Source organism: Chrysemys picta, chromosome 9 (assembly GCF_011386835.1).
Source record: "Chrysemys picta bellii isolate R12L10 chromosome 9, ASM1138683v2, whole genome shotgun sequence".
Taxonomy (NCBI): domain Eukaryota; kingdom Metazoa; phylum Chordata; order Testudines; family Emydidae; genus Chrysemys; species Chrysemys picta.
In genome coordinates, this window is record NC_088799.1 from 48,911,264 (window position 1) to 48,934,881 (window position 23,618).

The 23,618-nt window shown below is 43.1% G+C and overlaps 1 protein-coding gene across 8 annotated transcripts in view; it reads right to left on the reverse strand.

Moving 5' to 3' along the window:
* PPP2R3A (protein phosphatase 2 regulatory subunit B''alpha) overlaps nucleotides 1-23,618 on the reverse strand; it is a 169,279-nt gene that overhangs the window by 63,374 nt on the left and 82,287 nt on the right. For all 8 annotated transcript variants that reach the window (XM_005308668.5, XM_005308667.4, XM_065557032.1 and 5 more), the window contains 4 exons: nucleotides 19,038-19,298; nucleotides 14,542-14,645; nucleotides 6,606-6,708; nucleotides 4,250-4,324 (listed from right to left, as the gene is read on the reverse strand). In XM_005308668.5, coding sequence (XP_005308725.2) covers nucleotides 4,250-4,324; nucleotides 6,606-6,708; nucleotides 14,542-14,645; nucleotides 19,038-19,298 — 543 coding nt within the window. The remainder of the gene's footprint in view (nucleotides 1-4,249; nucleotides 4,325-6,605; nucleotides 6,709-14,541; nucleotides 14,646-19,037; nucleotides 19,299-23,618) is intronic.

Sequence of the window (23,618 nt, forward strand, 5' to 3'; positions counted from 1 at the left end):
GTGAGATTTAATGTTAGTTTTATTTTTCTCTTGCTTGTGGGAGTTGTTAATTATAATAACTGAATATTTAAAAGTTGTCAAGGGCATTCTTTCACATATTGCTATGATCTTGTAGTGAGATATTAAGGTTGCATTGTAAGTTTCTGGTTTACAGGGCCTGGACCTTAGCGTCACCTTTCTTCTGAACCCTTTTTGGTAAACATGCCATGGGGAATTGGAACCAAATTTCAGCTAGTAATTAATGTATGTGTGGAATGATCTCCAATGTGTATTTTGCGTTTATATGTTTTAGGGTTTTTTAGGAAAGTTGGGAAACCGGAAAAGCAGAGGAGTTTGAATTTTCCACACAACATGCATTTGCTGCTCCTGGTTGCTGCCTGAGCAGTAACACTATGATATCAGAGATAATCAGCCACTCAGCACACCTGCCCTCTAGTTCATTAGCATATGTGTGGGAGTGACTATTGCCTGTCACCCACTACAGGACAGGCCCAACAAAGAAAGTAACAGAACGCCACTAGCCGTCATCTACAGCCCCCAACTAAAACCTCTCCAGTGCATCATCAAGGATCTACAACCTATCCTGAAGGACGATCCCTCAGTCTCACAGACCTTGGGAGACAGGCCAGTCCTCGTTTACAGACAGCCCCCCAACCTGAAGCAAATACTCACCAGCAACTACACACCACACAACAAAAACACTAACCCTGGTACCAATTCCTGCAACAAACCCCGTTGCCAACTCTGTCCGCATATCTATTCAAGGGACACCATCATAGGACCTAACCACATCAGCCACACCATCAGGGGCTCATTCACTTGCAAATCTACCGATGTGATATATGCCATCATGTGACAGCAGTGCCACTCTGCCATGTACATTGGCCAAACCGGACAGTCTCTACGCAAAAGAATAAATGGACACAAATCAGACGTCAAGAATTATAACATTCAAAAACCAGTCGGAGAACACTTCAGTCTCCCTGGACACTCAATAACAGACTTAAAAGTGGCAATTCTTCAACAACAAAACTTCAAAAGCAGACTTCAACGAGAAACTCCAGAATTGGAATTAATTTGCAAACTGGACACCATCAAATTAGGCCTGAATAAAGATTGGAAGTGGATAGGTCACTACAAAAAGTAATTTTCCCTCTGCTGATACTCACACCTTCTTGTCAACTGTTGGAAATGGGCGACGTCCACCTTGATTGCATTGGCCTCGTTAGCACTACAAAAGTAATTTTCCCTCTGTTGATATTCACGCCTTCTTGTCAACTGTTGAGAATAGGCACTGACACCCCCCCCCACTTGGTAAGGCAACTCCCATCTTTTCATGTGCTGTAATATTTATACTGTTTACTTTATTTTTCACTCCATGCATCTGATGAAGTGGGTTTTAGCCCACGAAAGCTTATGCCCAAATAAATTTGTTAGTCTCTAAGGTGCCACAAGGACTCCTTGTTGTTTCTGCTGATACAGACTAACACAGCTACCACTCTGAAACCTATTGCCTGGTTGTCATGGCAACATATGCCTTTGATAATTGATTGACCTCAGACAACCATAACATTATTCCAGAGCAGGGTCCCAGGAGGAATGGCAAAGAGAGCAAACTGGGTTTGGACAAGTTCCTAGAGTAGTCCTTTGGGCTTCAGGTAAATTACACAGTTTCTTTTCACAGGAGAATTGTTTGTTCCTTTCCTCAGCAAGGGTTACATGAAAATAAGACACAAAATTACTGTAAAGATGTCGGAATTAGGACATGGGTCAGCCGAGCCTTGGGCAGCTGACATTCCCACGGTGACACCAGCAGCACTCTGGAGAACAGGTGCCGCAGGAAGTACCACCCAAAGGATCCAGAATGACAGTACCCTGCACCCCTCCTACTGGCAAGCCACCCTATTTAACCCTGGAGTGCACCCCAGGAAGTTGTCTGGGCAGCCACACAGACTTCAGGCATGCTGCAATTCCGGACCTCAATCTCCGGTCTCCAATCCCAGCCTGAGTCTGACCCTGACTCTTGCCCGCCTGCCTTCAGCCTGGTCATACCTCTGATCTCTGGCCTCCGATCCCAACTCTTGCTTATTGAACCTGGCTCTAGTGCAGGGGTCTCAAAGTCCCGGCCCACAGGCCATCTGCGGCCCAAGAACCTCCCAACTGCAGCCTGCGAAGGAGAGATGCATGCAGCCATGCTGCCGGCAATATCTGCTGCAGGTGCCACCCACCGCAGCTCCCAGTGGCAGGGGGAGAGGGACAGAGATATCATCACTAGTCGCTGGGCAGAGTCAGCCATGGCGACAGCATCATTAGTTGCCAGGCAGAATCAGCCATGGAGGCAGTGTCACTTTTTTCCACAATGAATATAAACAAGTCAAAATACCAAACACAACTATCTGATGCACACCTTGCTGCAATCCTGAAGGTTTCAATTGCTCAGTCACTGAGGCCAAACATCAACAAACTGACAGAACTGAAGCATTGCCAGGTGTCTGGCAAACACTAAAGACTCTCTGGCAGGCGAAGAATTGTAAAAAGTTGTATGACAGTTTTATTATTTCTAAGAAATTTGAAATAAAAAATACAATATAAACATTTTCTTTTCTGAACATCATCTTCAGTGACATTATTGGCCCGCTGGGAGGATTTGAGGACTGGCACTGACCCTAACGAATCCTTCGACCCCTGCTCACAAATATCAAACCTGACATGTGGGCCCCAGCCCCGTTGTAAGCAGCAGGCCAGAATGCCTATGACCCTGTCCCTTATATTACAGATCCTCTCCTGTAGATTATCTGCGTCTTACAAATTGGAAGCTAGGACTTTAAAAGGCAAATATTCACAATGAAAGTGGGAAATTATAGATTTGTTAGTCCCAGGTCAGTTTTCTGTTACACAATTTAAAAAAATGTCACATAGAATCATAAGTTGCAGTAAAACGGAAGTTACATTAAAAAAGAAATATGTTTTGTTTGCATAGTTTAATTTAATTACTTTCAGTATATTGGTCAACATGGCACTGAGTGGTGAAATATGGAGCTTCACAAAGATAACAATGGCCATAAAATATACACTGAACACAACAAATGCTTTATGTAGTAAGCATGTTATTATTTAAATAGAAAATCTTTTAAATATGTGCCATTAAAAACTAAGGAAATTCACACACACAAAAATCCTTTGTTTAACATTAGTTAATGTTGCTCACATCAGTAAACTAAACCACAAAAAAATATGAAATGCAAAGCTAAGGATTAAAACGTAGCAAAATTCAAGCACTCTCAAATTAGGAAACTCCAGAATGAACGTTGCCTATTCAGCACGTCTTCCGCCTATGCATTATGATATAGCTTTAAGTAGATGCTCAAGTGACCACCTGCAAAAAAGTTTGGTGTAAGTGCTTGCGCAGCATCACATAGGTCATAGGACCTCAGATTCTATCCCTGCCTCAGCCACTGAGTTTCTAAGAGATGCTGGCCAAGTCATTTACACCAAACTTTTCACAGGTGGTCACTTATGCGTGGAATTAAAGAATGTATCATAATGCATATCTACTAGAGGAGTGAAAAAAGACTGTATGGCCAATGTTCATTCTAGCATTTCTTAACTTGAGAGTGCTTGACTTTGCTACCTATTAATCCTTAATTTTGTATTTCCTATTTGTTATGGTTAAGTTTATTGATGAGAGCAATCTTAACTAATGTTAAATGAAGTTTTTTGTTTGTGAATATAAATCAATAGTACAGCCTCCGCACAGTTTTGGAAGCCACACAATGCAATGGCTGGAACGGGTATGGAAAGCAGACAAGCTGAACAGGGTTATATTAACAAGGATGGATATGATGTCAGATACTATAGGCATTTATCTGTGTTATTCATTTACCATTGAAATAGTGCAACCTCTAGCTCATGAGCCTTAAGAGAGATCAATAGGAGTCTTTCCAAAGATCATCCCTGCTGTATCTCAGCTGCCCAGCTGTATTATGAGAAATCTACTGGCTGCAGGATCACACACTTATTTCCATGGCTACCATGATGCCTATTGTCAGAAGAGAGGCCAAAAAATCCAACTTGCAGCAAAATTAAATGCAAAAATGGTACAATAAAATTGCTCACCATTATTAGCCTGGGTAAAACACACACTTTTCCAAATAACTCAAAACACTTGCTCATATGAATAGTGACAGATTGTGTAACAAGAGGGACTTGGAATGTCAAGATTATGTGAAGACTCCCGGAGTCAGCCTACCGTAGTAATGTAGCGGGAATGGAATTCTGGAGCATCCTTCAAGAATGTCAGGCCAGGATGCGTTTCAACCACATCCTGAAAGACAAAACCAAGTGAAATTGGAACAAGAGGTTTTTTTCCTTTTAATTAGAGTTTTAAAATGACTGAGTTTACAAAGTGATGCTCTGTGGCACTTTCCAAACTGCAACTGCAGCATTTAAAAAGTTAATTACAATATTTTAAAATGAACCTTGTAAAAGTACAGGCATTTTCTGGACAATACGCACCTGCTGGGCCATTTTGATTTACTTAAAGACAGAAAAACAAAGGAAGAATTAGTGAGCAGATGAAAACTCATTTTTACTGATAGAGAAAAAAATGTTAGTTACTTGGACCATATGACTCTTTCCTTCCCAAATCCCCTTTTAATTCCTCGCAGATATTAATATTTGTCATAGTGATACATCAGAAATAAGTGTTCTTCTGAAAGACTTTAAAAACAGCCCTTTGTGTCTTTCCAGAGCAATATCCAACAACAGGAGAAAAGCTGCTTTTTTAAATCTTCTTTCATAAAGATACAATCTTGTGTGATCGGTAGGATACGCATAGCTACAGTCCATACATTTTCCACACTACCTTGACTATTTTGGTATTTTTCTTTCTCTCAGAATAGTTATTTTTTACTGCCAAATCCTGGCCTAGTGGTATGGAATTCAGCCAGAGCTGCATGGTTGTGACATGTTCCTGGCTGTGGAAGACCTGCTCATATCATGAATGGAAGAAGCCTCCATCAGGATGGCTGCATAAGCACTACATGCCTGCACTACAAGCATCTCCAGTGGCAAGGGGGAAGCATCCATGACTGTGCACCATCTATAAGAAGATACTGTGGAGGCTTTGAGCATATGCATGGCCTCCTTGAGGGCCAGTGGTGGTGAATAGCTACTAACTGACTGACAGGCAGCCAAGGAAACATTAAAATATTTAATTATTTCAGGGATAATCTCTGGCCTGTGCTATACAGGAGGTCAGACTAGATGATCACAAGGTCCCATGCTGGTCTTAGAATCTATGAATCCACGAAAAGGATTATGCAGCTCTTAGATTGCACTGGCAGCTGCAAAATGGAGCTGCTGTCAGTCAGGAGAGGAAACATGCCCTGTGGGGGAAAATATGAAAAGTGCCACCAAGGAGCGTGAGAAAAATCCATCCCAAAACTCTTATCCACCACCCCATAATGGTACCAGTTTTTTTGCGGGAAGGCAAGCACCATCTCAGAGATCCAATCTTGCCCCTCAAGACATCTCCATGGTTATGTACAGTGGGCACCACAATATCAGAAATTTATTAACACTGGAAGGAGCTCAGAGAAGGGCATGAGCCAATGATCAGAAGAGCTGGAGGGACTAATTTATGGAAGGAAGATTAAAAGGGCTACGTACATATAGAGCTTAGCAACAAAGACTAAGGAGGGACATGAATAAATTGCCTAGGGAGGTTGTGGAATCTCCATCACTGGAGATTTTTAAGAGCAAGTTAGACAAACACCTGTCAGGGATGGTCTAGATAATACTTAGTCCTGCCATGAGAGCAGGGAACTGGACTAGATGACCCCTCAAGGTCCCTTCCAGACCTATGATTCTATGATATGCAGCCACAACTATCTGAAGGAACTAGACACCAAGAATGGAGAGGGATGTTTGTTTTTTATAGTGTATAAGGGTAAAAGAAAAAGCAATGGGATAAAATTAAAACAAGGATAATTTAGGTAGAATACAAAGAAAAGCTTTTTGTATTGTGGAATTTAAATATGTAATAGGCTATCTGACATTTACAATACTTTAGTTTCATAATTCCTTGCAAATATTTCAATGGTAGATTGCACTTGGTAGTCCGGAAGAAGTGTTATTAGGTAAATTAAATAACTGTTAACTGCACTCTTAACACGCAAAGGTTTTATACTTTAGTCTAATATCGATCTATTGATCTCACAGTGCCTTGTATGTTCTCCAGTCCTGAGGTTTGAGATTTGCAGATACAAGCACATGGAGGAGCTGGGTGGATTCAGTTTAGCTACCTGTTAATTCCAAATAGTTACCCCAACTGGAGACCATGGGTCAAGTTAAAGTTTTGCATAAAAGGGCACAATTTTCCATTACTTCAGCAGGAGCTGCCACTGCTCAGCTCTTTCGAAAATGAGTACCCCCTTACATTATCATTTAAATTTAAGTCTAAAAAGCTCGACCCCAACTAGAGCCCATACAAAGCTCTGCATGCCCTTTACATACACTGAAAAAGTTACAAACAAATATCCCAAATTAGCAACACCCTTCCCCCTGCTCACTCAACCAGGTACTGCTGAGCAAGGTTTATGTACCTGAAGAAGTGGGATGAAATCCTCCTGCTCTAGGTAGCTGCAGCTGGGTTTTGCTAGAAGGTAAAGAAATTTGGCTGCATCATCATGGCAGCTCTGTAGTAATCTATGAGAGAGAGAGATAAGGTTATAAATTACTCAAACTAATTCATACTCTCAGAGGACACAGCAATCAGAAGGCACAGTTTGATTGTTAGACTCCTTATTTAAAGTGACAAATTTCAGCCAGAAGTTATGCAATTTATGCAAAGTTGTGACCATGTAAGTTATGCATACCTGACATCAGAAGGGTAACACCTTATTCTCTTCCTTGATACCTTGAAACAATGCCCAAGTGTTTCTTGGAGGAGCTGAATACTGTTTCTCCCTAATATTACTGTGACAAATATGGGTGTGCTCTTTGGTGATTGCTAATACGGTTTCACCACCAAGGTGGATCTGTCACCACCGAGGTGTCACTGTCTCATAAAAGGGGATGGATATTTTACCCTAAGGGTCTGTCTGGGTAGCTGCGCCAGCCTGCCCATCTAGGGAAAGAGAGTGTAGGCCCTTTCCAATAGTCACCTAACAACTTAAATTGGAGAGTTGCTAAGAGACATTCCAAGAGCCGGTAACCTTAATAGGACTAGCCCATGCTCTGGGGGAGTGTCCAAGCCAGTTTGAAAAGATTGGGTCAGACAGAGTCACACAGACACACAGCAGGATCTGGGCTGGCTAGGAGAACATAAGTTGGTTGTGTTCTGTGTCTGCAGCTGAAGAGGAAAGTGCATCTAACTGGGCTTGTAGGGCAGCGTAATGTTAGATAAGACAATGCAAGTAGGCTGTTATTTTTAAAATCCTTTTTTTGTTTTATCTTTTGTTCCAACTGCTAAATAAAACACCTTTGTTTGAAGGAGGCTGTTGGTCAATATCACAGGACCCCGAAGGGAAGAAACGAAGGCATCTGAACCCAGTCGGCCCTGCAGGGTTACAAGTAATTGGTACATGAGGCCATGTTCTCAGGGTCTGGCCAAAGAGTATAAGAATCACGAGATTCCACCCTGAGACAGCTAAGGGGAAAGAGGTCACACACCTGAGGGGGGCACTGGCACAGCTCCATAACCGTGACAACTGTCAAATAGCAATGATTGCTTTGAAGAAAAAGCCTTCTGAAGGCAACAGTTATGGTACTTCTTATCACTGTGTTCTACTGTTCATTGTAGGGAATCATCATTACAGTTACTTGCCTACTTATGCAGTGCAGTATGTCAAATGTTTATATTAAGTGTTTATTTAAATTCTGAGACTTGAAGAAAGTAATCTCTGTGCTTATTTGCTAAAAATATATAGTTTTGTTCTCTTTACTCTTCCTACACTAAGGTATCTTAGAACAGCATTCCCATTTCATAGTGCCACAGTTGTTAAGGCCAGATGGTATCATTAGGATCGTCTCATCTGACCTCTTGCTTAACAGACCAGAGAATTTCACCCAGTGATTCCTGCATCAAGCCTATAATTTCTGGTTGAGCTAGAGCAGATCTCTTAGAAAGGGACATCCAGGCTTGCCTTAAAACACTTAAAGAGGTGGAAAACTCTAGGTCAGTTGTTCCAATGGTTAATTAATTATTATTATTATTTCTAATCTGAATTTGTCTGGCTTCAGCTACCAGCCATTGGATCTTATTATGCTTTTCTCTGCTAGGTTAGAGAACTCTATACTATCAGAATTCTTTTCTCCATGTAGGTACTTACAGACTATGATCAAGTGACTTCTTAATCTTCTCTAGGATAAACTAATCTAGAATCGAGTTTCCCTCATCTCTTTCTATACAAGGCAGGTTTTCCAGACTGCATATCATTCTTGCAGCTCTTTTCTAAACCTTCCAGTTTTTTGAAGTGTTGATATCAGATCTGGTCACAGCATTCAGTAATAGCCTCAGTAATTCCATATACAGTGGTAATAACACCTCTCTACTTCTACTTGATAATCTCCTGCTTGGCTAATTCTTTTAAAACTCTTGGTTGCAAGTTATCTGGTCCTGCAGTTTTAAAAAAATGTTTGGCTTTAGCAGTTTTCTGTTTAACATTCTGCCTAGTTACTGTTGGAATAGAAAGTATTTAATTAACTGTGTAAGATAAAAATAAGTCATCCAGCTGCTTTTCAAATGCAGAACAGAAATATTTATTGAAGAACCTTTTCTGCACCATGATTGATAATTTTGCTATACGCATCTAATACTGGACCTATACCAATGTTATGATGATTGCATTTGTTTCTGATTTATTTTAAAAATTCATTCTTATTGTCCTTAACTCCACTGGCCACAGATTTTTTTCATTGATACTTTTAGCTTCCCTTATCATTTGGAAAGATTCATGTCTTCTCACTGTCTGAAAACTACATTTTTAGTACATGATTATGTCTCTCTTACTCTGAATGGGAGAAATTCACCGTTCTGCAAAGCAAAAGCACAAGGCCTATATACCACTTGAATTCCATTTAGGCCCTAGCTTGGGGGTTTAAGAAGGAAGTACGTGGCACAATAGGGTTTTTGCTAGTCCTCTGCAAAAGGGAGAATTGCACCCTGTGTGTGGTAGAGGGGCAGAACTGGCCCTTAGAAATCAATATTCATAGAATCGTTGAAAGGTAGGGCTGGAAGAGACCTCGAGAAGTCATCAAGTTCAGCCCCCTGTGCTGAGGCAGGACTAAGTAAACCTAGACCTCCCTGAGAGGTGTTTGTCCAACATGTTTTTTAAAACCTCCAATGATGGGGATTTCACAACCTCCCTTGGAAGCCTATTCCAGAGCTTAACTACCCTTATGATTAGTATCATGTGCAAATTTTAGAAGCATACTCTCCACTCCATTATCTAAGTCATTAATGAAAATATTGAATGGTATCAGACCCAGATCTGACCCCTGTGGGACCCCATTAGATACACCTCCAACTTTGACAGTGAACCATTGATAACTACTCTGAGAGTACAGTCTTTCAACCAGCTTATAGTAATTTCATCTAGACCACATTTCCCTACTTATGAGAATGTCATGTGGGACTGTGTCAAAAGCCTTACTAAAATCAAGCCATATATTGCTAATATCCATTTCTTATGGAGTTCTGATCTATCTTTTAACATAGAAAAAAACATTTAACATTTAGCATCCATTAAAGATGGATCCAATGAGATGCCATAATAGAATCTCTCGCTTATAGTTTAATCTTTTTCCAAGACTTCAGTATTTGAAGATGCTGCCAAACTCTACTGACAAAATTCCCTAGCATACAAATCACCCCAAAGAGGCAAACAATGGCTTCTTTTGTCAAGTGTGTGTGTGGGAAGTGGAGAAAGTTGGGGAGGGAGGCTGTGGAGGGGAATCTGCTCCAACTATAAAAATTGCTAGCAGGGTGTGGTGCTTTACTGAATGGAAATATGCTCTATAGGATGATGTCTTCTGTCTGTGACCCAGAGGAGTGAGTACTTCAGAAGAGTGGAACGTTATTCCAATCTTCGCTATTTCCTACTACATAACATTGTTGGTCAAGATTAACACAGTTATCCAAATAACTGGTGTCTATAGAACCAAAACACACACACAAAAATGAGAAATTCCCAGGCTTTCACCAAGCCCTTACTGAAAAATAATCATAACAGGGACTGAGAAACAATGTAGAAAGCATCAGGCTCCAGAGCTTTCGCCAGTTATTGTGATGGAAACAATAAGTTACTCAAAGAAAAATTACTCAGTAATTTTCAAGAACTGCAAAAATTAAAACACATTATTTATTTGTTATTTACTAATGATTACTTACCATTAATAAGAATTAGTTATTAGACACTTGTACTCAGTCCTATGGGCATTTTCACCTGTGAGTAGCTTTATGCATGTGCATAGTCTCAGTCAACTCACCGGGAATACCCATGTGCATAAAGTTATGGACATGTTACGTACTTGCTGGACTGAGGCGTTAGAGGCTTGAAAACAGGAAATTGTAGAAAATAGTTAAATAAACAAATGCACAGCATTTAGCCATAGCGCTGCACTGGGAGTTCATGTTCAGTGGCTTTCCAGCGGGACCCACTCCTCAGCCAGTTCTGCTATAAATCTGAGGTGCACGTAATCTGGTCTTGCTGATTTAAATGTTTAACTTTAATAGATGCTCCTCCTTAGTTAATGCTGGAATATAAAGTATTTCATCATTCCATGTCACGAATACATCACCCATTACCAAATACAGAATATGCAATATACTTAATCAAAGTGGCTCCATCACACCAATCTGAAAATAGGGACAAATATAATGGTCCCTCTAGAGCAGTGGTTCCCAAACTTTAACATCCTGTGAACCCCTTTCATTAAAATGTCAAGTCTCATGAACCCTCTCCTAAAAATGAATATTTCCAGGGATTTTTTCCTTTATCTGAGTATAAATTATAAAAGCAGTGTTCTTGGAAATATAAAATTTGTTTTTATGACATACTTATTACACACATATATTATTAAATACTATTTATCATTACAGTATTTTTATTACATTATGAAAATGGCAACACTCTTCCAAGATCTCACTTTTTTAGCTTGTATCACTTTGAATAAGCCTGTTATAAGACAAGGCTATGTTTCATCAAGGAGTATCAGATGTGAAACAGCATGAAGGTATTTAAGAAGCCAACTCAAAGAGTTCCTCCTACTCAAGCATTCAGGTCTTGAGCAATCCAGGCAAACAATGCACATTACAACAAAGCTTAAACTTGTTCTTCATAATAATTTTAAAAACAATCCTAGTTACCTATTTAACTTTAAAAACAGCAAAAAATATCCACCTCCCTTTCCATTTCTTATAAGGAGTCTTGAATTTAAATCTCCTCAGTGTGATAGATATGCTTACTTTGATCTGCTTAGCTCTTGGAAGTCCAGGGGCTCCAGGCTGCTGGCCCCATGCTACCCAGGGTCCCTAGGGACAGCTGTCCACCATTAGGGAACTTTTTCCTGAGAACCCCCTGTAACATTTTGCGAACCCCCAGGGGTTCACGAACCTCAGTTTGGGAACCACTGCTCTAGAGGAATGCATTAACACTTACTAAGTAAATTTATGAGTGCAGAGATTTCTTATGGTGTCTCTTTAAGTGTAAACAGTGGGTCTAGCATGCATGCCTGTGGACAGTCACCATAGGCCCAGCCCATTAAGGGACAGATTAAAAAGTATGCTCAGTCACCATATTTTTCCTCCATCAGCTTGACGGATGGAGCATCATGCCCAGTTTTTAACTCTTTAAATTTTTGGTTATTTTTGCTCTTTAAATTGCCTGACAGTGAACAGCAAATTAGACATAAATGTGCAGTTTGATTGGTGCAGAAAGAGTAGGGAGGCTTTGGGCTGCATATGCAAACGCATCCGTCACCAAAAAGAGAGGCACTAGATTCTGGTTGAGCTATTTTAAAATGAGAGCAGACAGTTGGGCTCCCAAGGCCATACTAAAATAAGTGGACTGATTTTCAAAACTTCTGCACACTAAGTAGCTCCCACTGACCTTGAATGAGATTTGTGGGTGCTTAGCACTTTTGAAAAATAAGGCTACTTATTTAGGTGCCTAAAATGGACTTGGGTGTTTAAAGTTAGGCATCCATGTTTTAAAATGAAGGCCTGTTTCCATATGGCTATGGTTAAGGGTTGACTTGATGACAGTCTGTAAGTACCCACATGGGGAACAAATATTTAATAATGGCCTCTTAGCAGAGAAAGATGTAACATGATCCAATAACTGGAAGTTGAAGCTAGACAAATCCAGACTGGAAATAAGGTGCACATTTTTAATCGTGAGAGTAATTAACCATTAGAACAATTTACCAAGGATCATGGTGGATTCTCCACCAGTGACAATGTTTAAATCAAGATTGGGTGTTTTTCTACAAGATCTGCTTTAGGAATTATTGTGGGGAAGTTCTAGGAAATTCTGGGTTATACAGGGGGTCAGACTCGAGAATCACAATGGTCCCTTCTGGCCTTGGAATCTATGAATGTATGAAAACTGAAGGGTCTTCATAGAAGAGCAATAAAAATGATCAGGGGCCTGGAGAAACTGAGGAAAGATTAAAACATCAAAAAATAGTTTGGCAAGGAAAAGACAAAGTAGGGACATGATACCAGTCTACAAATATTTGAAAGCTGTGACAATGAAGAAGGGATAAGAACTATTTAGTATGCAAGAGAGATTAATTAGGACTAAGTGGAGGAACCTATGATACAACATGTGTGTCAACAAAAACAATCTGACTGTGACTATCCCTATACATTTTACAGTTTTACTTTGGTAACTAGATGCTGTTATCCCAACAGTTTTTATATTTAGATCAGGAAATACCTAGGGAGCACAGCTCCAAAGGCAGTTTGAAGGGTGCCCACTGAACTGGGCTGTGGAAGAGGTGGAAATCACACTGCTTGGGACTTTAAAAATTAAACTAAGTGATATTACAGACATGTCCTATGGGCACAAAGACTGGGTAAGATAACAGAGCTGTTCCATCTCACACCATCTGTGATTCCAAGCCTCCTAGCCAGAGCTCTCAATAGCCACAGGAGAGAATTCAGAAAGGAGCCTTGACAATGGCATGCTCCAGAGACACTGAAACTCCTCTTACAGGGCCACGTCCTTACTCAGGCATTTGGTAACAAATGAAAAACAAGTAAAGCCCTCAGGATCTGACCCACTGTGTCATGTCACTCCCACCCACATCTCGGCAACCTCCAGTTTACCCCCTACTTCCCCTCACACCTCCACAATGACAGCAGAGCCCCAGTCCGTTTCCCTCACAACAACATAATACCTTCTTTGCCCCCTGCACTTGGGATGCACATCCTCCATCACGCCCTTCAATCTCCTCATTTAAATACTTCCTTAGACTCCTCTCCTGACTGAGCTTCCATCCTGTGAGCAGGACTAATCCCAGCAACAATGTGACTGGTCACTGTAAGCCTCCTCCTCTCTTGCCCCATTTCCCTACTGCTTGTTTTACACACACACACACACACACACACACACACACACACACACACACACACACTCTGCACCAGCACTCGTGAGAGACTGTCAGCTCTCCAGAAACCATGTCTTTCCACCTGTGTGAGGTGTAGAGCTAACACCTGTGTGAGGTGTAGAGCTCAGGGGATGTAAAGTAACAAGCGAAACAAATACCCATGGCTGACAGGGCCCTGATTAAGGAAAGCATATAATGATGAAGTCTGCAGGACTTAAGTACTTTCCTGAATCAATGCCAGGGAGCAGAATGGTTGTGGGTTCACTGGAGCGAGGGAACAGGCTGCAGAGAGCCAGAGGGGTGCACTTCTACTGCATGCCACAGAGCTGTGCTCCACTTTGGCAGGGAGGGGTCTTTGGAGACAGGCCAGGGAGGTGCAAGGATACGTACACTTGAAGTGCCCAAGCAGGAAGGGTGCCAAAGAGAGGCTCTGCAGTTGGAAGAAGACTGCATAGTGCTCCCTCCCCCCACTCCTCCCAAATGGGCCAGATTCAAAAGCAATCCTGTGCCTCCAATAGGGATTGCCAAACAATTTACAGCATTAAAGGACTCTACCGTCCATCCCAGAGTAGGAGTCCTACTGTAGGACCCACTGTTCTAGGGAATGAGACTATCTCCAGACTCCCTCAGTGTCCATGTCACTGTACCTCATACACACAACATTTGCAGATATGGGCTATTCCTAATCAACGGTTGCAGACCCTATTAAAGCATTGGGAGAAACAAACATTCAGTAAATGATGGGGAAGATAACTGAAACCAATGTTGATTTTAAAATACGGATTTATTTGGACAGAAGGAGGAGGGGTTTGAAGAGCCTGGTGGGTGAGTAGGAAAGCAGGACTGAAGAAGTGTTAGGGCAGGCAGTTGGGTGGCTGGCCTTTTCCTTTTCTGAGGAAGAACGTTCTTATATGGTGTACTCACTGTCTCCACATAGCTACGAACGAATGAACAGATACAAATCCCGTCCTTTCTCCCCCTGCTGCATTGAACATGGGGGCTTTCCAGTACAGAGGGCAGCCACATTCCTGCAAATGAAACACACAGATACATGGTAGCTGAGAAGGCTGGGATGTTAATACAGTCACAGAAAGGGCTTATTTATTTATGAACTGTATATTCTGTCAACAAACAACCTAATTTGTAGGCTCTCACACCATGATACAGAACCCATTGGGCCTTACACCTCACCAGGCCAACACAAGAAGTCAACAGAGTCAAGCAGCCTCCACCAAGAACACCATGCTCCCTGGCCCTCCCTATGTTGTTACATATAGGCAAGAGCATCCCATTTGTTCTGATGGCGCATATAGAGAGAGGCAGTCTCCAGCATCTAGGAATAAATTTCCTATGGGATATGAGATCAGCATCTGCACTGGCTTTTACTTCTGGGTGCAATTCAAAGTGCTGGCCTAGGAAAACCAGTGCATTACGATCTCCATGGTGCTTCAGAGAAGCAAACCTGCCAAATTCCTTGAAAAATGCAGCAGTCAATCCAATTATCAAGAAGCCAAAGCTCAACCCTGCAGATCTCCCCAGCCACCAACGTGACTCCAACCTCCCACTCCTGGACAATATAACTGAGGAAGCAGTCACATACTGGAGCCTGCTGGTTACATCAGCCAAACTCCTAGACGCCTTGCAATCTATGTACAGACCAGAGCATAGCACAGAGACTGCTGTACTGGAACTAAAAAGATAAACTCCTCACAGCCATAGTCACAGAAAAGATCCCCCTGCTCCAGTGTTTAATTTGTAATGAAAGAAGTGATGGGGCTCAAGCAATTTTTTCACATCCAAAACTGATGCAGCAAGCCCAGAGGTGCTGGGGCTGTGACCTGCCAGGCCCAGAGATGCCGGGGCTGTAACCTGCCAGGCCCAGAGGTGCCAGGGCACTGACTAGGGTTGCCAACCCTCCCGGATTGGCCAGGAGTCTAGCGGAATCGGCGTCAATCTTCTGGTGGCTATTGAAAGCAATCCCGGAGATTTTAATAGGCCACTAAAAGTCCAGTTGGTGGTGCAGCAGGCTGAAGGCAGGCTCCCTACCCATCCTGGCTCTGCATGGTTTACGGAAGCAGCCAGCATGTCTGGCTCCTAGGTGCAGGGGCGGCTAGGGAGTCTCCACGCATTGCCCCTGTGCCCCACCCCGAGCACCAACTCCACAGCTCCCATCAGCCAGGAACCGTGGCCAATGGGAGCTGCAAGGGCAGTGCTTGCAGGCAGGGGCAGTGCACAGAGCTGCATGGCTGCCCCTGAGCTTAGGAGCTGGACATGCCGGCTGCTTCCAGGAGCAGCCAGAGGTAAGCGCCGCCCGGCTGAAGTCCGCACTCAGCAGCTCCTCCCATACCCCAATGCCTGAGCCCCTTCCTGCACCCAATCTCCCTCCCAGGGCCCACACCCCAAACCTCCTCCCGCACCCAACCCCTCTGCCTCAGCTCAGAGCCCCCTCCTGCACCCCAAACCTCTCAACCCCAGCCGGAGTCCTCACTCCCTCCCACACCGCAGCCCCCTGCCCCACCCCTGAGCTCTCTCACACACTCCGTACCCCTCGTCCCCAGCTCCCTCCTGCACCCCAAACCCCTCATCCTAGGCCCCACCCCAGAGCCCACACCCCCAGCTGGAGCCCTCACCACCTCTTGTACCCCAACCCTCTGCCCCAGCCCAGTGAAAGTGAGTGAGAGTGGGGAGAGCAAGCGATGGGGGGAGGGGGATGGAGTGAGTAGGGGCAGGACCTCAGAGAAGGGGCGGGGCAAGGGTGTTTGGTTTGTGTGATTAGAAAGTTGGCAACCCTGCTGTGACCTGCCAAACCCAGAAGTGCTGGGGCCATGACCTGCCAAGCCCAGAGTGCCGGGCTCAGCCCTGGCACAAATTAAGCATTACCCTGCTCATAGTTCTGACCTCCCTCCAGCCTTTGCAAGTGCACCACAAGGCGCTGCTAAGACGCCTATGTGACATAGCAGGAGTAGATAGCCCAGCTCTGTTGTAGCTCCAGCCCCTATCGTTCCTCTCCAGAGAGTGAGATGGGTAACTGCTCCTCCTCTCTGAAGGCCTTTGTCGAGTCACACTATCCCTGCTTCGTCTCAAAATCTCCATGAGACCACTGGGAAACCACGGGCTCCGCTGGCAACAGCATGCCAATAACACTCAACTCTCTACCTCATTCTCAACTGATGCAACCACCACCAAGAGGTCAGAATGCCTTAGGCTGACCAGATAGCAAGTGTGAGAAATCGGGACGGGGATGGGGGGTAATAGGAGCCTATATAAGAAAAAGCCCCAAATATCAGGACTGTCCCTATAAAATCGGGACATCTGGTCACCCTAGAATGCCTACAAGAGATCGTCTCTTGGATGAGGAGCAGCTGGCTCAAGCTGAATCCAGGCACAACCAAAGTGATTCTGGTTGGAAAGGGGAAATGCTAGGAAGCACTAATTGAGAAACAAGCCCCACCTTCCACTGAAAGCCTCTCTCACAGGCTTATCTTTTTTTATGTTGAACAAAGTTCTCTCCTTGGCGCCCTCCACTAACTTTTTCCTGTGGTTGTCCCTCTTCCTACCAGAGCACCAGCCAGCTGAATAACTACTTTTGGATGTGACCATCCTGATTTCAGTCCACTGTACATGAGCCAGGACTAGGTATGCAATGAGAAAGGACAGAGATTCACACTGTGCTGTTTTATTAATAAAGGCTGCTAGTTCTATTGCACTTCCTTCAGAACCCTGAATCTAGAGTCATATCAGTACTACTGTATTGCAGCAGTGGACCTTGTCACAGCTTGATGCCATCAGATAATGTGCTGACCCAGGGATGTCTCGATGTACCATTGATTGAAGCACTGGTCTCCTCTGCACAGCCATGCTGCTTTTTCTGTTTTGAGTCTGGCAAGGCCCCAACAGACACCTTTGCTGCCCTTGCATGACACATAACGTGAGTCATTAAACTTTTTTGTCCCACACTTGATGGTTTCCTGGGCATCTTTTCAGAGGGTGCATTCTGACAGCTGCTGTCATCTTTATTACAAAGCCAGTCTCAGTCTCCCCAAAATTTTTGCTCATGAATCTAGAATGCCCCTCCTGGATGAAGTGTCACTGTTCCAGCTACAGCATCAATGAACAATGTATATTGAATAAATGAGAATTTATGTTATGGTTGCTATTCCATTAACAGCGTGAGGAGAGTACATGCTTGAAACATGAAAGAATAGGGTGAACCAGGTGTTGTGTTCCCCAGATCCAGGCTCTTATTTGCCGACTGTTAGAACTCTAAAGCTGCTGAACTCCTATGTCTGCATTATACAAACTGAGCATCCAAGGATCAGTGCAACATGGGGTTTAGCTGGCCATATCCCTCTTCTGCTAATCATGCGCTAAAAGAGACTGTTGTGCTGGAGGTGGTGTTACTAAGCAGTGTCCCTACTAGAAACCTGCCTGAACCCCTAGGGTATGTACTCGGCATGACGAGTCTGTGCCGCTGCTCATCATTGTCCATGCTACCCTGGGTACACTACTATTTTTAGCATGCTATCTCAATGAGAGCTGGTGTAAGTACATCTACACACGCTGGGAATCACAGCCCTAGCTTCAAGTGTAATCATAGCCATAGTGTAGGCCTGCTTCATGCCACCTCAGGATCACAGTGGCAGAAAGCTGAGCTCAAATGAGGCAACTGGTAATGTCTGCAGTTGAAGTACACCAGCACTCCTCCCTAGTGGCACAGACTAGCACCAATGCATCTGGGGACCTGGATCTGTGACAGGTTTCCAATCAAAACTAACCAACAGCGTGAATTCCTAGTTTCAGATCCTGAATGCTCATAATGAAGCACTCATTAAAAATATAAAGGCTAAAAATTATAGAAGTTTGGTGATTAATTTCAAATTACAAATAAAGTTGAGAAAACCTGAACCTGTTATGGACAATTAGTGAACAGGAAAACAGACAAAGGATTAGTTCCTGATCTCACACCAGTCTAATCCTGGTATAAACCCATTTATTCCAACAGATAGTCTGGATTTGCACCAGCATAAGTGAGGTCAGAATTTAGCTCTATATGCCCTGGACAAATTATTTGCAACCATGCTGTATGTAACAGTTGTGAATGTGTTCTTTGCTAAACTCCTTTGCATTTCTAAGAGGTCTGCCTGTTGGCCAGGGAAGCTGCCATTTTGTGAGTCAGGTTTGACTCAGTGTATATCAGAGGTGACACACTTCATCCTTCCCCCCTGGAAACTTTAATTGTGTTCATTCTTGTTTTGTTGTTTCCTTAATCTAACGTAAGTCATTCAAACTGTAAGTACATTTGCTCATTGTGCACTGAAAAATATAAAACTGCAACTAGAATTGAGCAAATAGTTAATAAATGTAATTAATGTTTCACTGTCCCCCAAACTGTGAGTGACCCACTGAATGGCTACATTTACCTTGGCAATTTTCCCCATTTCATAAATGTTGGCTCTCTCATCTTCAAACTCAGTAAAGGATGCTTCGATCCTGGCAATGGTCTCCTCGTGATTGTTGCAGACACTTGGAAGCCCTTTGGGGAAGTAGAAACGTGGAATGTTTATGGACACAGGGGCACTGATAAGGACTTTATTCACAGTCACAAGAGATCGTGGACTGACTGCTGACTTCAAAGGGGCTGGGGATGGAGTCCCAAGCTTCTTCTCTTGTTTATTTTGAACCTGAAAAGATAATGCAAGAAATAAATACTTTTCCTACCATATGAAGTAAAAAAAGAAGGGGGGGGCGGGACCCTCCTGTTCCGAATGCACAAGACATTAACAAGCATCAAAAATACTTAGTAAGTCATGGGTGTGTCTAAAGTGATACAAAAGTCCCATATCAAAATTATTATTATTAATGTTGCAAAGTCAAACATCCAAAAGCTAGGAAATGCCAGATTAAAGCTGTCTGTACAACCTTAGCTCCGTCCCTCGGTACATGTGCATTATGATACAAATTTCAATCACATATTACTTTTTCCACAGGACCTCTGCCTCATTCAGTGCACAGGATGGCTGGTGTTCAGGGAGTGAAGCCCCTGTTCAATATTTCTTTTCATCCTCATCATTCAGTGTGTGGCCCCCATGGCTGGTTAACTGCCTGGCTTCAGTTCCATTGTGAGCAATGGGAAATAGCAGACAACTTTACTAGGGACAGTATCATTGCCACATGCAACAACTACATGAGAGGGAGTCTCATGGAGGCTAATTGGATAACCATATATTATTTAAAAAAAAATAAACTTTAAGCTTCCTGTCTGTTTTTTCAATGTCTTTATTTGAAACATTTTTAAAAGACAAGGAACTTCAAATAAAAAACACTCTGTGTAAATCAGTTAAGGTTGCCAAGAGACAACAATGCCAAATATAAAACCACAAAACCCAAGAAATACAGAATAAAGCCGTTTGCACACATCCATTACCTTCTCCCACATTCTCACCCAAAGATATGCTCACAGTCAAATCCTCTAGCAAATCAGCCCTACTGAACTATAGTCACCAAGATGACAACAAAACAACCTTAACTCTGCCCTCTGAGGAATGCATAAAAAACATAATGCAAGTCTGTCTCATGGATAAGATACATAGTAGCCCACAAATCAAAGATCACACATCCATACTGCTAAAAAATATGTAGCCAAAAGAACCCCAGTGACGGGAAAAAAATACTAGCATCATTATACTATTGTTTACAATTCTAGTATTACACAGACATTCGTTATAAGAGGTGTCAATGCTTCTAAGAAGAAACACCACCAGGCTCAGAACCCCAAACAGCAGAAAGTAAAGATACACCCCACAGGGACACTGCTCTCCTTGGCATAGGGCCTGTGGGCTCAATCCTTTCCTGACAGCAGGGTTCTAGAGTAGGGCAGGTGGCCCTGGGAAGATGGAACTCAATGAGAGGAGGAAGCAGAAGGCCTTTTTTGGGTGGTGGAGGGAGATGAAGGGACCTTCTGTGTTAGTATGCCTCCTCGCCCTCCAGCGACTATTGCTGCCCAGGGGCAGTCACCTCACTTGGAGTCTGGGAACCTTTTCCTTCTAGAAGCCATCGCAGTACCCTGAAGTGATGTAGGCAGGCTCTCTTCCTGTCCTGTCCATCTGCTGCCTTCCTATGGCTCTTCCTCCTCCTCCGCACCCAGGTGTCAGGAGGTATGATGAGGAAGTCATATTTATTTAATTTTTAGTGGTTTCACTTAAAATATTTGTTTAAAGGAGCTGGTAAGTAAATGTTAGAATAGTTTTCATTACTGTTTGCTAAAATTATTCCAAATACTTTTAGGAAGAAGGAATCTTGTTTAATTTAATTAAATAGAAGTAGAATTTATGGGTGGCTAATGAGGTAGTCACTCGTCTTTGCTGCTTTTGGTATTTTCTAGGAACATGGAGTCTTTTTCCTAACACATTTTAAAGACTTTAACTTGCCAGGGAATCATTTTTAAAAAGTGAAAGCAATGCAATTGCTGGAGCCTCTCTGATTGCAATTTGGATTTCTTATCTCCTAACTCTCTCTTCACTTTTCCCCCTGTAAGCAGAGAGGACTTCTTCCCTCCACAGGATTCCCTTTCATCGCAGAGTGGGCATTTGTGTGTACATGTACACTTGCAAACCACAACATAGTAACACACAGGTTCTATATGGAAGCTCCGAGAGCTCAAAGGACAGGTTTCTGAGCCTCTCCAATTCTCTTCTCCTCCTCACAACACAGAAGCAGGAGGAGACCTTCACCAGCCTTCAGTAACTTCCGATTCACTCAGTACGAGTTTTCAAAGCTGAGGCAGCGTGGTTAGTGAATCAGGCCTTAGATATGGACTCAGGACACCTGGACAGTGGTGCTGGAACAATTTGCACAGCAGGGGTGCTGAGAGCCATTTAGCCAAACTGTAAACCCTGTATATAATGGAAAACCCTTCAAGCCAGAGGGTGTGGCAGCAGCCCTATTTCTAGCACCCATGCACCTGGGTTCTACTCCCAGCTCTGCACTGACCTGCTGGGTGACCTCAGGCAAGTCATTCCCTTCCCTGAGTCTCTGGTTCCCCTGACTCCCTAGTTTGTCCTTCCTACAGGGCCGCCCAGAGGATTCAGGGGGCCTGGGGCAAAGCAATTTTGGGGACCCCTTCCATAAAAAAAGTTGCAATACTATAGAATACTATATTCTCGTGGGGGTCCCTGTGGAGTCCGGGGCCTGGGGCAAATTGCCCCAATTGCCCCCCCCTCTGGGCGGCCCTGCCTTCCTATCTGGGGTGAGTTTTTCTGGAAGCACCAGTCTCTTACTATATGTCCGTACAGTGCTCAGTGCAATGGGAAATCTCAGCAGGGGTCTCTAACATGTAACATTAGTGCAAATAATAATAACTGAAATAGAGGCTGTGACAATCCCAGCATTGCCAACTCTTGTGGTTTTACTGTGAGCCTCGCAATAACTGATATTTTACTTAAAGCATTTAGGCAAGTAGGAAAATAAGTAGGTATTTTACTTATTTATTTTAACATGACTCCAGTTCCTAGAGTCATGTTACTATGTGCAAATTTCAGCTTTCACTGAAAAAAATAAGTGACATTTCTAGCACTCATGCCTGTGCAGAAATATAGAAAAAACATGATCCACGTGAACAGAATGGCCCAGAAACCAGAAGGGTAAGAAAAAGAACCCAAAGCATATTACTTGTTTTAAAGGGGCCTGACTCTTCTTTTTAACGTTTGGGGTTTGTGATACTGCTTTCTATCCAGCCCCACCCCCCATAACCACAGGACCAAAGATATCACCTCCATCAGGAACAAGATTTCTCTAGGGAGCCGAAACATTCCTGACTCAACCCAGAACCCTCTGGTCCTGGACCATCACAACACAGGGTGGCCCCCTTCTCTTCTCTCCCCTCCTCTCCATTATAGGCATAGACTCACATCATTCATAAAATTCCTTTACACAGCATGGTGCACAAGACTTTATCAACTCTGCCCTCCCACACAAACGGCCCTGGCCTCTGGGCAATCTTCTCACTCCCCAGCTATCTGGTGCATCACAACCTCACTGGCACAGACAGCGAGACCTTGCACAACCTCCATATCGCCAGCCCCAAGTATTCAAAAGTGATGAATAAGAAAATTAGCTTAAAAGTAGAGCTGTCAATTAATTGCGGTTAACTCATACAATTAACTCAAAAATTAATTGTGATTAAAAAAATTAATGATTAATCGCAGTTTTAATCACACAGTTAAACACTAGAATACCAATTGAAATGTATTAAATATTTTGAATGTTTGTCTACATTTTCCAATATATTAATTTCAATTACAACGGAGAATACAAAGTAGAGAGTGCTCACTTTATAGCATTTTTATTACAAATATTTGCACTGTAAAAATGGTAAACAAAAGAAATAGTATTTTTCAATTCACCTCTTGTGTCAGAGACCTGAAGCCTGAACCAAAGTACTTCCAGGCATTGCTAAGCAAAAGCTGGGCTGTGAGCCAGAGGCAGGCCCTGCTCACAGAAGTTGGCGAGAAGAGGGTTGTTAGAAGCAGGTGCATTCACATATAAGTGTTAATAAGAGGAACTTATGCCAAGATGGCACCTGGACATCCTGATATGAGGACACTCCACAGACATAACAAGGAACAGGCAGGTGCATCTTAAAGACAGGGTCAAAAGGACAGCCTGATGGATAGATCTGTTTGTTTGAAACAACATGATCAAAGGGGAAGACAGCACCCTAATGAGCCAAGGGGCTGTACCTAAATACATCAGTAGGGATGAGTAATCTGTCCTGTAACTGTATAAAAGTAGGTCCCGGAGTGCGCATCTTTGTCTGGCCTAGGGGGCAGTGGAAAGTCCCGCCACTGACTGAGCCGGTCCATTGCCAGGGATCACAAATTCGTAGTATGTCTTGTAGAGTCTACGGGAAACTATTACTATGCTTCATTTGACAATAAACCTGGCTCGGGTTCCTTCGTACCTTACTAGAGTCTGTGGTCTTTGGGGGTTCTCTCAGGGTTTGC